This window comes from Nerophis lumbriciformis, linkage group LG01 (genome assembly GCF_033978685.3).
Source record: "Nerophis lumbriciformis linkage group LG01, RoL_Nlum_v2.1, whole genome shotgun sequence".
Taxonomy (NCBI): Eukaryota; Metazoa; Chordata; class Actinopteri; order Syngnathiformes; family Syngnathidae; genus Nerophis; species Nerophis lumbriciformis.
Genome location: NC_084548.2, coordinates 27,884,593 through 27,899,810, shown reverse-complemented (window position 1 = coordinate 27,899,810; position 15,218 = coordinate 27,884,593). Strand labels below are relative to the sequence as shown.

Below are 15,218 nucleotides of genomic sequence, written 5' to 3'. Positions count from 1 at the left end.
CGTACGGCCAGAACAGCAACAACAGCCCTAGAGTCACTACCCTCAGGGAACACACCGACCACAGACATATACAGACAGACCTAAAATTTAGAAGTGAAGACGCCTTTTCGACGAAATGTGAAACGAACAAACCGGAATAGTCCATTTGGCTGCATGTATCCTTTGCGACTTACCATGACCCGATGACTGACAATCTACACCAGCGTCCACAATATGGCCCGCGGGTCATTTCAAATAAAAAAATATATACATATTTATTTATTCATTTATTTAATATTATCATTGTTTTTTTAATCTGTCTTGTCCAGCCCACACACCATCAGACTGTACAACTCCTCTCTTTACTCGGATGACAGGGGATGCAAAGCAATAACAATACTGAAATAAACTGCAACAAAAAAACAGTGCAATTAACAGTTCAATAACAGTGCAATACATTTTCATAACAAGGTCACTATTGCACTCTTGTTATATTCGAATTTTTACTGTTATATTTGTATTCTTATTGTTGCTTATTATTTTTATTGTTATTGTAATATTTTCTATTTTATTTCCATTTATACACCTATTATTTACTTATTTACTTTTTTGTTTTTGAATTCGATCTCAATTCTGTACACTGCTGCTGAAATTTAAATTTTTCCTGAGGGAACTCTCCTGAAGGAATCAACAAAGTACTATCCATCTATCTATCTATTTATCTATCTATCTACAGCAGGGGTGGGCAATTAATTTTTACCGGGGGCCGCATGAGCAACCCGAGCACTGCTGGAGGGCCACACCGACAATATTTCAATTAAATTTTGCTCAAATTATTTTTGATATACCGTAAGATAAATAATAATAATAATAATATTTTCATTTAATCTAACTTATCTTTATACAAAAGCAGATGGCTTTTGATGGTTTTATTTTTAACACTTTCTTACACAACACTTCCTGATGTATAATACAATGCAAAAATTTCAATTTCTGTCACTTTATCCTGCATCCTCTTTGTTGTGAACATATCATGCCTGTAAGGTGATTGGGGAAGAAGGAGGAAGCGTTGCTGTTGCGGAAATGAGGAGTGAGGATAGACGTGCGTGTGGAAAGAACGAGATAAGTAGAGCTGTGTTAGTGTAGGTTGCTCAATACAAGTTTAAAAAGAGCGTCAGACTTGGTGTGCACTTCTTCTGGACGCTACAATTGGTGTCAGAAGTGGGATGAAATGCCTCCCAGTTCGCCTTGCCATCAAACCTGGGAGTCTTCATTGAGGGCGGAATTCCCCCATGCCAAGCAGCGTGCGCTGCACCTGTAGACGCTGCCTCTCTCCTTCCTCCCTCTCTCTCTCTCTTTGCGGCGAGCTCCTCACGTCCGGGATTCACACAGACATCTGCAGTCGCTGCCGGCACCTTAAACCTTCCCCTCCCATTCAATCTTGACAAAGTCGCCAGGAAACATCGTAGCACGTACCTCCCGATGACGTAGCAGGCTGAGCACACAAGCAGCGCAGTATGCTCACACAAGCAGCGGCAGTATGCGCAAAGTTGTAGCGTCCAGAAGAAGTGCCCACCAAGTCTGACGCTCTTTTTAAACTTTTATTGAGCAACCTATACTAACACAGCTCAACTTATCTCGTTCTTTCCACACGCACGTCTATCCTCACTCCTCATTTCCGCAACTCAAGAACACAACATCAACATCAGCAGGTCGTTACACTATATTCTTTAAACACAGCAACATGTGTACCACAAATTAAGCACACAGCTTTACCTTTAATTTCTGTAAAGAAATACTTGGCAGTCCATGTCTTGTTGAAAACACGCCATTCGTCATCAACTTTTCTTTTTTTAGCGTCTCGGGGATAACCGGGCATCACTTGTCGCTGTGCACCTTCACTCACAGGTTATACACGAACATACGCCCATAAATAACACTTTTCAAAATAAAAGCAGCACAGTTGTATTGCGCGCACGACATAGATGTTTTTTGGAATTTATTTTGTAATTTGTGATTGCCGCTGTTCACATTCACTCACAATCGCGCACGAGCATACGTCCACACGGAAGTAATACAAATACTGCTTTTCAAAACAAAAGCAGCACCGTTGTATTGCACACTCGAGATAGATACTTTTTAAAATGTATTTTGTAATTTATGATTGGCCTCACGCGGGCCGGACAGGGACGTACAAAGGGCCGCATGTGGCCCGCGGGTCGCAGAATGCCCAGGTCTGATCTACAGATTTACTTTACAATAGAGAAGTGTGGGATACTTCTCTTGTTTCCTTATTTCTATTTGACTTTATTAAATGTTTGGGTATACAGTATTTCATCCATCCATCCATTTTTTACCGCTTATTCCCTTCGGGGTCGCGGGGGGGGTACAGTATTTCATGTTTGGCGAAATAAATAAAAAAAAAAAAAAATCCATCCATCCATCCATTTTCTACCGCTTATTCCCTTCAGGGTTGCGGGGGGCGCTGGAGCCTATCTCAGCTACAATCGGGCGGAAGGCGGGGTACACCCTGGACAAGTCGCCACCTCATCACAGGGCCAACACAGATAGACAGACAACATTCACACTCACATTCACACACTAGGGCCAATTTAGTGTTGCCAATCAACCTATCCCCAGGTGCATGTCTTTGGAGGTGGGAGGAAGCCGGAGTACCCGAGGGAACCCACGCAGTCACGGGGAGAACATGCAAACTCCACACAGAAAGATCCCGAGCCCTGGATTGAACCCAGGACTACTCAGTAATAAAAATAATACAAAAAATATAAATAAAAAAAGAAAATAAAGATGACAGGGCGAAATTGTGGGCACAATACACAAATTAAACAGCGTGAATGACACAAAATCTGATTTTTTTGTCCTCAAATGACACCGATCTCATTTTTTTTGCCAGTTTAAAGTGCTTCAAATCTGATCTTTTCGCATCAGATTCGGGCCACATCAAGAGGTAGTCTTATTCCGATTGGAATCTGATCTTTTCAAATGTGACATCAGTCTAAATGGAAATGCGACCTTATTCCAACTTGTTAGTCATCTTTGGATGAGCTACGTCATTTGTGTGCGTGGGGAACGGTGCAGCCCGCTAGCGGAAGTGCATACGTCATCACAATATCTGGTTTTGGTGAGCAAAGTCTTTTTTTCGGCGCTCAAACTTTCGGTACATCACTAGTCAATAGTGCGCAAATAATAGGCTATATGTAATATATGAATATATATTTTATTACTAAGCAATCGCGTTTGTTGAAGGACCAGAATTGTCGCTGTGGGGTATTTGCTTACATGTTACGTACATTACGTACATGTAATGTACATTGCGTAAGTTGTTTACTTAAGTGAGTTGTATAATAAAACTAACATAGATCCACGCTGATGTCCGTGCCCCCTCTACAGCAATACAAATATTGTATACTGTTACATCCATTCATACATTATATTATTTCATTTGTTTTCATGTAAAAAACACTAATTTTTAAGGTGTGGCGACTTTTTATTTTTTATTTTGTAGTAGTAGGAGTAGCGACTTCCTTGTTCATTTATGGAATCCGGTCAACTTTCTTTGTTTTAACCTTATTGAACTGCGAATACAAGTGAAGTTACGGCCACATTGTGGCTACATTGGGGCATTATACTGGATTCTGACGAAGATGACATTATACAGTGTAAACATTCTGTTAGAGAGAATAAGATTTCGAAAAAATCAGATTTGGGCCACCTTGGCCTGCAGTGTAAACGTAGTCAAGGGATATTGCTCTGGAATGTGTGTGATTTATATGTGTGTGTGTGTGTTCGCCCATCAGTGTGAACTTTTGATGAACTTCCCTGAACACTCTCCATACTGTCGTTTATATTATTATCTGAATGTTGTAAAAGCACCACACAAGGCGACACGCACTAAATACAGTTTTGCTTTGGTTGTCATTAGTTTCCAAAAGGTCAGACGAAGACCAAATCATCCGAAAGCTGAAGCAAATTTTCCCATGACAAATAATGTAAACCTAATGAACAGATAGTTCCAACCACCCACAAATATGAACACAAAACACATTTTACAGAGAATAATTATAGTTTTACTTGCAGAAAAAAAATACATGGTTAGGGGAACATTTGACATCACTTTTATCTTTATTCGAGACTCTTGTTATGACAACCGTACGATAACTGAGACAATAAGATGGGGCAAAATTAGAGATGTTCGATAATATTGGCTTGCCCAATATTATCGGCCGATAAATGCGTTAAAATGTAATATCGGAAATTATCGGTATCGTTTTTTTTATTATCGATATCGTTGTTTTGTTTTTTTGTTGTTTTTTTATTAAATTAACATAAAAAAATATTATTATTATTATTTTATTAATTTATTTTTTTATTTTTATTTTTATTATTATTATTTTTTCTCTCCTTTCAGCCTGTTTGTCTGTCTCTGGCCTCGTATGTGTGTGTGTGTGTGTGTGTGTGTGTGTGTGTGTGTGTGTGTGTGTGTGTGTGTGTGTGTGTGTGTGCGTGTGTGAATGTGTCTGTCTTTGTCGTCTTACTTGCTATATGATTGTGCCATATGTCCCTTGTTAGTGTGACCTGAGTGGGGTTGGAGGGTGGGTGGGTGGTTTGGGTTTTAAGGGAAAGGGTGTGAATAATTTACTGACTTTAAAATTGTACTGTTTCGACTTGCACTTTTTTCTGTCTATTTGAAAATGCCAATAAAAAAAGTTGGATTAAAAACACAAGATACACTTACAATTAGTGCACCAACCCAAAAAACCTCCCTCCCCCATTTACACTCATTCACACAAAAGAGTTTGTTTTTTTCTGTTATTAATATTCTGGTTCCTACATTATATATCAATATATATCAATACAGTCTGCAAGGGATACAGTCCATAAGCACACATGATTGTGCGTGCTGCTGGTCCACTAATAGTACTAACCTTTAACAGATAATTTTACTCATTTTCATTAATTACTAGTTTCTATACAACTGTTTTTATATTGTTTTACTTTCTTTTTTATTCAAGAAAATGTTCTTAATTTATTTATCTTATCTTATTTATTTTTTATTTTTTTTAAAGTACCTTATATTCACCATACCTGGTTGCCCAAATTAGGCATAATAATGTGTTAATTCCTAGACTGTATATATCGGTTGATATCGGCATCGGTAATTAAAGAGGTGGACAATATCAGAATATCGGATATCGGCAAAAAGCCATTATCGGACATCCCTAGGCAAAATGTTGGCAACATTTTTTGGGGAAAACGTAATCCTTCCGGATAGTGGGGCGTACAAAACCCAGGTACACTGTAAAAACAATAGCAACACATACTTGTTGTCTTTGTCCTCAGACGTGGACGAGTGCCGCACTTCTCCATGCCACACCAATGCCAGATGCACCAACAGCTTAGGTTCCTTCTACTGTGACTGCCAGACAGGCTTTTATGGAGACGGCTTTCTTTGCTCCCAGCAGGAAGGTCAGTGATCTTACCTCTTTCTTCTTCTTCTGTGTTTACATCTAGACCAGGGGTGGATAAACTTTCTGACTCTCGGGCCACATTGGGTTTGAAAATTTGGCCTCGGTTGTGGGGCCAGAAGCTTTTTTCCAGGACTGCTTTTTTCATCATGTGTCAATTGTTTGGCTTTACTGCATGCTTTAGAAGGGCTGTCTGCAACCTTAAGCTAGGAGGGTGCTATCTTTCCCAAGGATTGTAAGCATTATATTACGACCTCTTTCCGCTGCTTGGAAGACATAAACTACACCCCATGTAAAACGCAAACATGCATTACTTACGCTTGTTGTAAGATAAGAATAGGGATCATTTGGCAAAGTTTAGCTACTAATATTATCATTGAATGTACTGTATCTTCAAACATAACAACAACATGACTGCAATTTGTTAGTTGATTTTGTTCTGGGTGTGTATGTGTGAGACAGCCGTGGGTGGGCGACAGCCACAATGTTAGACGTTTTCCTTTGACGGATGAGCAATTTTTTGCACATTTTTTATTCAGTAATTGTATAAAATATAGACATTTAAAGAAATATGTTCTGTTTACATTTTTGGGTTGAAAAATGTAACTTTGAGCAAGTTTCAAACAGCCCTTTAAAGTGTAATAACACTGTATAACAAAAGACCAACTCAAAAAACAGAACTGGATTTTGCTAGTTTTTTTCTGAATAAGGCATTGTGAACCAATACTTGGGCTTGTACTTTTAAAACATGTTTTAACTACTTCCTGGTATTCAGGTGATTTGCTCCTTCCTTGAATCTGTTGTGCAAAGCTCTTCCACATGATTGTAATAAACAAAAAAAAAACATGTCAAAACCATAAAAGCAAAGATGCCCAACTGCATTATTGTAAAGTCTTCAAACGTGTAATACCTTGTGCATTGTCTTGTTGTGCAACACAAGGTTTGATTAGTACATCATCTTTACATGATTTGGCTTGCTTCTTCAAACAGAGGAACTAGAACGTCCTAAAAGCCACTGTGAGCATCACAGAGACAGCGTGCAGACCACCAGTCCAGAAGGTTATCCTCTGGTGGGAGCGTTTGTACCTGAGTGTGATGCTAATGGGCAATACACAACTCAACAGGTAATTTACAACAAATGTGGCATATACAGGAAGTATTCAAAAGCACTTCACTTTTTCCACATGTTGTCATGTTACAGCCTTATTCCAAAATGGAATAAATACATTTTTGTCCTTAACATTTGACACAAAATAATGACAAGGTTTTGTTTTTTTGTTGAGATTCTTGCAAATGTCTTAAAAATTTAAAAACTAAGAAAATAAATTACTAAGAATTCACAGCCTTTGCCATAAAGATCAAATGTGAGATCAGGTTTGAAACTTTACTTTTTGATTGATTGAAACTTTTATTAGTAGATTGCACAGTGAAGTACATATTCCGTACAATTGACCACTAATTGGTAACACCCGAATAAGTTTTTCAACTTGTTTAAGTCGGCGTCCATTGATTTATGATACAGATATATACTATCAAATATATACTAACATCATAATACAGTCATCACACAAGATAATCATCAGAGTATATACATTGAATTATTTACATTATTTACATTATTTACAATCCGGGGTGTGGGATATGGAGGGGTGATGTGGGGTTCGGTTTGGTTGGTATACACTTCAGTCATCAACAATCAGCATCAACAATTGTATCATCAGAGAAATGGATATTGAAACAGTGTAGGACTGACTTGGTAGGATAAGTACAGCAAGTAGTGGACATAGAGAGAGAGATCAGAAAGTATAAGAACAAGTGTCTACATTTGATTGTTTGATTGTTTACACTTGATTATTTACAATCCGAAGAGGTATTATGTGGAAGGGAGGGTGTTAGTTTAGGGTTGTAGTTGCCTAAAGGTGTGCTTTTAGTGCGGTTTTGAAGGAGGATAGAGATGCCCTTTCTTTTACACCTGTTGGGAGTGCATTCCATATTGATGTGGCATAGAAAGAGAATGAGTTAAGACCTTTGTTAGTTCGGAATCTGGGTTTAACGTGGTTAGTGGAGTTCCCCCTGGTGTTGTGGTTATGGCGGTCATTTACGTTAAGGAAGTAGTTTGACATGTACTTCGGTATCAGGGAGGTGTAGCGGATTTTATAGACTAGGCTCAGTGCAAGTTGTTTGGTGCATCCTGTTTTTCTACCATACATTTTTAAGATGTTCCTACAGCTTAATTAGAGTCCACATGTGGTAAATTCAATTGATTGGACATGATTTGTAAAGACACACACCTGTCTATATACAAGGTCATACACTTGACAGTGCAGAGCACAAACCAAGCATAAATTCGAAGGATTTGTCTGTAGACTTCCGAGACAGAATTGTCTCGAGGTACAAATCTGAGGAAGGGTATATGAAAATATCTGCTGCCTTGAACGTCCCAATGAGCACAGTGGCCGCCATCATTGGTAAACGTAAATGTTTAGAACCACCAGGACTCTTCCTAGAGCGGGCCGTCAGTCTAAACTGAACGATCAGTGGAAAAGGGCCCTAATCAGGGAGGTGACCAAGACCCTGATGGTCACTCTTCAGAGCTACAGCATTCCTCTGTGGAGACAGGGGAACTTCCCAGCCGGAAAAACACCTCTGCAGCAATCCACCAATCAGGCCTGCATGGTAGAGTGGGCAGACGGAAGCCATTTCTTTGTAAAAAGCACATGGCAGCCCACTTGGAGTTTGCCAAAATGTACTGAAAAACTCTCAGACCATGAGAAGCAAAATTCTCTGGTACGGTGTGACAAAGATTGAAGTCCATGGTGTGAATGACAGGCATCATGTTTGGAGGAAACCAGTCACCGCTCATCACCAGGCCAATACCATCCCTACAGTGAAGCATGGTGGTGGCAGCATCATGCTGTGGGGATGTTTTTCAGCGGAACGAACTGGGAGACTAGTCAGAATAGAAGGGAAAAATTAATGTGGCAATGTACAGAGACTTCCTGGATGAAAACCTGCTCCAGAGTGCCCTTGAACTCAGACTGGGGCTATAGTTCATCTTTCAGCAGGACAACGACCCTAAGCACACAGCCAAGATATCAAAGGGATGCCTTCAGGACAACTCTGTATGTAAATTTCCTTGAGTGGCCAAGATAGATCCCAGACTTGAATTTGTTTGAACATTTCTGGAGAGATCTGAAAATGGCTGCCCATCCAACCTGATGGAGCTTGACACGTCCTGTAAAGAGGGATTGGCGAAACTGCCCAAAGATAGGTGTGCCAAGCTTGTGGGATCGTATTCTAAAAGACTTGAGGCTATAATTGGTGCCAAAGTCCCATCAACAAAATGTTGAGCAAAGGCTGTGAATACTTACCGTATGTACATGTGATTTATTTTTATTTTTCATTTGTAATAAATTTGCAAAAAATTCAAAAAAATGTTTTTCATATTGTCATTACAGGGTATTTTGTGTAGAATTTTGAGGCCAAAAAATTATTTATTCCATTTTGGAATATCGCTATAAAAGAGAAGCACTGTGAATAATTTCCGGATGCACTGTATTTAAATGATCATGTGCAGTCACTGACCAAAGTGTATTTCAGTGTCATGGTTCCAGTGGACATTGTTGGTGTGTGGACAGTCAAGGGAAAGAAAGACCAGGAACCAGAACTCCACCTGGTACAACACCAACAGATTGTGACAAACCAGGTGAGCTAAAGCTAAATAAGTTTGTTTCTCTATTAACACTATATTATATTTTCAGTTCATGTATAATTCTAAGATGTACTTGACAGAACGTCCGAAAAGCCATTGTGAGCATCACAGAGACAGAGTCCAGACCACCAGTCCAGAAGGTTATCCTCTTGTTGGAGCTTTTGTACCTGAATGTGATGCTAGCGGACAATACACACCTCAACAGGTAAAGCAAGTTAACTTTTTAAACCCTAGGGACCCTAGTACAGAGGGTAATATGGTTGAATTTAGGTCATACTTGCCAACCCTTCCGGTCAGCGCCTCTCCCGAAAACCTCCCGGGACAAATTTTCTCCCGAAAATCTCCCGAAATTCAGGCGGACCTGAGTCCGCTTTCCCACAATATAAAGAACGTCTACAGTAAAGCATTCCGTCTGCCGTAAACAGCAATGTTGTGACACTCTTAAACAGGACAATACTGCCATCTAGTGCATTTGATGAAAGCACTTTTGTGCGTGCCACACAGTAATGCATCATCAGAGAGGGTGTTCTATGGCGTCACATTAGTGCCAAAAATCCGAGCGCATAAAAACTGTTATTGCGCGCTGATTCTCCACTTCGTGCGCGCGCGCGACACCCTTTTGCGCGCGCGTGGTGCCTTTTTGCGCGCGCGCGGTGCCTTTCTGTGCGCGCGTGGTGCCTTTCTGCGCGCGCGCGACGCCTTTCTGCGCGCTCTCTGTGTACACCTGGCATCTCTCCTCGCGCTGTCATGTTTCTTTTTGGCACTTTGGGGGCGGGTATGCTTAGACGGCTCCTTCTTTCTGATTGGTCAGGCGAAAAATGCTGAAAAATGCTCAGAGCCAATCAGAAGTATAGCAGGGCGGGTCATCGTCAATATGTATCAAGATTCACGGAGGAAGAATTGGATAAAAAAATGTCGCGCGCTGATGAAGGTTATTTCATACCACATAAACACAATACAGGGTAGTACAAAATGTGACCCAAATAAATAATAAGACAACAAACACCATAATCACATCTTTCAGCCAGAACTGGTCCACCAGCAATAACATCCAACCATAACATTATTTTATATTTTCACTTCTTCTTGAACATTTGTTTTCTAATTTATGGAATTTCTTTTGATTCAGCCATAAAATTAATGAAATAATCTTTGAATTTTGTTTTTAAAATGTTAAAAATAGCTTTTAATAATGTATTATGAAACAGTTTAAAATAATCAGAGAACTGACTAACACTGACCCTACACAACTATGTTGCACAATTAAGTCTTTTTTTTTTTAAAGCGAAAGAGGTAATTTCAACAGGTACAGCAACCTATGTCATATCTACATGTAATAAGATTTGTAACAAGGCAAACCGTTTGTAAATTGGTCGAAATCAATTAGTACATGTACCATTGACATCAATGTAATGATTGAGGCTAGATGTCCGAGGTAAGATGGCTACAACGTTGCTACACTGGAGAATGATTGGTCATATGAAAAATGCTCAGAGCCAATCAGAAAGGAGGGGCCGTCTAAGCATACCCGCCCCCAAAGTGCCAAAAAGAAACATGACAGCGCGAGGAGAGATGCCAGGAGCACACAGACAGCGCGCAGAAAGGCGTCGCGTGCGCGCACGAAGTGGAGAATCAGCGCGCGATAACAGTTTTTATGCGCTCGGATTTTTGGCACTAATGTGACGCCATAGTGTTCAGCATGTTTAGAAAGATAGTGACAGAGAATAGAACAAGGATGGACAATTCAACCCTTAACTCAACAATGAGTAGATGAGTGTTATGTGTGTGTATATGAGTAAATAAATGAACACTGAAATTCAAGTATTTCTTTTATATATATATATATATATATATATATATATATATATATATATATATATATATATATATAGCTAGAATTCACTGAAAGTCAATTATTTCTTATATATATATATATATATATATATATATATATATATATATATATATACATATATATATATATATATATATATACATATATATATATATATATATATATATATATATATATATATATATATATATATATATCCATCCATCCATCCATTTTCTACCGCTTATTCCCTTCGGGGTCGCGGGGATATATATATATATATATATATGAAATACTTGGTGAATTCTAGCTGTAAATATACTCCTCCCCTCTTAACCACGCCCCCGCCCCAACCACGCTGGCTCTTGGTTTGTGTTTCGTGGAAAGATGCTAGAAGTTTCAAGAAAGAAGACACATTTGCAATGTATTAATTTATCCACATGGCAAACCCAAGCTATTGTTGCTATTGACTGTTGTTTTGAGCTTCTAGTACATCCTCCACCTTTGAGCTTGGGCACAGCTACAGTGGTCAGTAGGTTTCTGCTCCATAAAACAGCTGGCAAATTGTTGACTGATCTGGATGGTGTGATTATAAGGGCCGACGACTCTTTGCCCCGACAATCCAGAGCAGACTTCACGCAGTCAATCTCCAGTCTCCTAGGGCTACCAGGAGGCCTGCCATGACTGCCTTTCACAATCAGACCTTTTTGAGCTGCAACACGTGCACTAGAACCTAAACGTGTGATATCTAGATGACATTTTGCAACCTCTAGTAATTCCATAGTCTGGGACAGAACTCTATCGTCCGCGACACTCAAACCTACAGAGCGCAGTCTCTCAGAGGTTATTAGAGACTACTGCCATAATTTGTGACCAAATTTTGGTTTTAGAAGGGTTTTTTTTAAATTGTATGAGGATTTAATGTTTATCTCGTATAATTTGGCTGAGGATCAAACACATATACTCTGAATCAAAAGGCAAGAATGTGAACCCCTGGGCAACCAGGGATCAACAAAGTTACAGATGTAATACGTGTTCTAATTCTTTCAGCAATGACAGTTGGAATGTTTATGCCACAAAGTTTTATGTCAACAACATAGCCACCTTCGAGTGGAGCACAAAATTTGTTTTTATTTATTTTAATTGCATGTGATTCTTACTGCGGTTTGCAGGGGAATCTTTTCTCTCTATCTGCATTCAACTCCCCATCAGAGAATCTGACTTCTGATTAGTCAGCTGCTGCGTGTTGTCAACGATTGAGGTGAGGTAGGGTCACGTTTGGCCACAGAGCCAATCAGTGAGCTTGTATGCGGTCTAAGAAAACAGGCTTCAGTTTGAATGCCGTTTTTTTGCATGGTGCAAGTTCTTAACTTGCCTTTATTCACAATAGCGTAACAGTTTGGGACAGTACCAAGTGCACGGGACAGATTAAGACTCGGGTGAGTGGAACATGAGTGGAAATGGAAAAGAGGCTTATTTACCAAACACAAAAATAAGATTGTAATTGGAAGAATTTTTTTTAAACATTTTCCATTGGTTTAACCCAAATACTCAGCTGTGCTGCTCATCCCACAAATGTTCCTTACAAATGTGGCACCTGTGAACATTTTAATAAACAAACTTTGCATCAGTATGAGATGTATTGACAATAACTATTGTTACAACGTAGACATCATCCACTTGAAACAAATGTTGTCTTTTTGTGCTACATTTAATTAATCACGCAAATTAATTAATTTTCATTAACGTATTAATTTTGACAGTCCTAATTATTCGAAATTATTGTGTATTTCAGTGTCATGGTTCCAGTGGACATTGTTGGTGTGTGGACAGTCAAGGACAAGAAAGACCTGGATCCAGAACTCCTCCTGGTACAACACCAACGGATTGTGACGAAGCAGGTACAGAAGGCTCAGCAGAAATAAATTTTATTAGCTGTCTCTATCAATGTTTGTGTCTTCTACTATTTAAAATGAGCTTCCTATGGTCAGATGATCGCCCTAGAAGTTACTATGATATGGTATTTAGATGATTTTCTCCTTCCTTGAATCAGCTGTGTATGTGTCTCTTTCACATGTTTACAATAAAACCAAACATGGCAAAATGCAACGCGTCAATACACAAAAACAAACCTCGTAGTTGTTGCAATTTCTTTTTCTTCTTGCATTGGACAAAAAGCACAGTCTACCTAGTCAAATCCATTGTTTAAGAAGAGAATAACAAGAAAAACCAATTTATCCGATAAAATATATATTTTCTGCAGAACTGTGAAGATTGCTTCTCTGTCACTCTTCAGTAAACTCTGCTTTATACCGAAGCCTTGTTTTCTGGGAGCTGCTGTGATTGGATTACTGTTAAGACATGTATGTCATACATATACATGTACATACGCTTATTGTACAACACAAGATTTGATTAGTACATCATCTTTACATGATCTTGCTCTGCTTTCTTCTTCAAACAGAGAAACCACAACGTCCTAAAAGCCATTGCGAGCATTACAGAGACAGTGTGCAGACCACCAGTCCAGAAGGTTATCCTCTGGTGGGAGCTTTTGTACCTGAATGTGATGCTAATGGACAATACACACCTCAACAGGTAAATACTACAAGTGTGGTATGTATATTTCCTTTCTCATGTACAGTAGTTGACATTTTTTTACTATTATATTTCAGTGTCATGGTTCCAGTGGACATTGTTGGTGTGTGGACAGTCAAGGACAAGAAAGATCAGGAACCAGAACTCCACCGGGTACAACACCAACGGATTGTGATAAACCAGGTGAGCAAAAGCGATTTTTTTATTACCCTAAAATGATCGTACTATATTTTTTGTTTATTGTATAATTCTGAATTTTACTTGACAGAACGTCCTAAAACCCACTGTGAGCATCACAGAGACCGAGTCCAGACCACCAGTCCAGAAGGTTATCCTCTAGTGGGAGCATTTGTACCTGAATGTGATGCTAATGGACAATACACACCTCAACAGGTAAATACTACAAGTGAGGTATATATATTTCCTTTCGCATGTACAGTAGTTGACATTTTTTACTATTATATTTCAGTGTCATGGTTCCAGTGGACATTGTTGGTGTGTGGACAGTCAAGGACAAGAAAGACCAGGAACCAGAACTCCACCTGGTACAACACCAACGGATTGTGATAAACCAGGTGAGTGAAAGCGATTTTTTTATTACCCTAAAATTATCGTACTATATTTTTTGTTTATTGTATAATTTTGAATTGTACTTGACAGAACGTTCTAAAACCCACTGTGAGCAACACAGAGACCGAGTCCAGACCACCAGTCCAGAAGGTTATCCTCTGGTGGGAGCTTTTCTACCTGAGTGTGATGCTAATGGACAATACACACCTCAACAGGTAAATACTACAAGTGTGGTATATATATTTCTTTTCTCATGTACAGTAGTTGACATTTTTACTATTATATTTCAGTGTCATGGTTCCAGTGGACATTGTTGGTGTGTGGACAGTCAAGGACAAGAAAGATCAGGAACCAGAACTCCACCTGGTACAACACCAAGGGATTGCAATAAACCAGGTCAGCGAAAGCCTTTTTTTTTTTTACTCCAAAATGATCGTACTATATTTTTAGTTTATTGCATAAGTCTGAATTGTACTTCACAGAACGTCCTAAAACCCACTGTGAGCATCACAGAGACCGAGTCCAGACCACCGGTCCAGAAGGTTATCCTCTAGTGGGAGCATTTCTACCTGAATGTGATGCTAATGGACAATACACACCTCAACAGGTAAAGCCTGCCTGTTTGAATCTCTTCACGTGTGGTCATTGGGCTTTTTGACTAGTGGTAATAGTAATATGGTTTATTTGTTAAGAACTGTCAGAGGGTGTTGGTGACGAACCCCAAGATGCAGAGATGGCAGGCTTTGTTCAGGAAAACATGATTTAATTTAACACTATAGCAAAAAAACAAACAAAAGGCACGCACAGGGCGGAGAACAAACTTGGCTATGAACTATAAAAGCACAAAGGCTAACTGTCGACAAGAAACAAAAACACTTACTGTAACACGAAGGAACTATGACATGAGCAGAGTGAACAAAAGTAGACAGAGCTACAACGACAAGTATTATGACAGGTAGTAGTGACAATAATCCAGCACTGACTGGAGAGGAAGGCAGGTTCAAATAGCAGCTGGCTGATTGACGCCAGGTGCCAATCA

At 39.3% G+C, this 15,218-nt stretch overlaps 1 protein-coding gene across 1 annotated transcript in view; it reads left to right on the top strand.

The window, feature by feature from the left end:
* nid2a (nidogen 2a (osteonidogen)) overlaps window positions 1-15,218 on the top strand; it is a 129,558-nt gene that overhangs the window by 76,445 nt on the left and 37,895 nt on the right. The window contains exons 18-29 of the mRNA XM_061978517.1: window positions 5,341-5,466; window positions 6,456-6,589; window positions 9,066-9,171; window positions 9,258-9,382; window positions 12,807-12,912; window positions 13,476-13,609; window positions 13,687-13,792; window positions 13,878-14,002; window positions 14,079-14,184; window positions 14,270-14,394; window positions 14,470-14,575; window positions 14,662-14,786. Coding sequence (XP_061834501.1) covers window positions 5,341-5,466; window positions 6,456-6,589; window positions 9,066-9,171; window positions 9,258-9,382; window positions 12,807-12,912; window positions 13,476-13,609; window positions 13,687-13,792; window positions 13,878-14,002; window positions 14,079-14,184; window positions 14,270-14,394; window positions 14,470-14,575; window positions 14,662-14,786 — 1,424 coding nt within the window. The remainder of the gene's footprint in view (window positions 1-5,340; window positions 5,467-6,455; window positions 6,590-9,065; window positions 9,172-9,257; window positions 9,383-12,806; window positions 12,913-13,475; window positions 13,610-13,686; window positions 13,793-13,877; window positions 14,003-14,078; window positions 14,185-14,269; window positions 14,395-14,469; window positions 14,576-14,661; window positions 14,787-15,218) is intronic.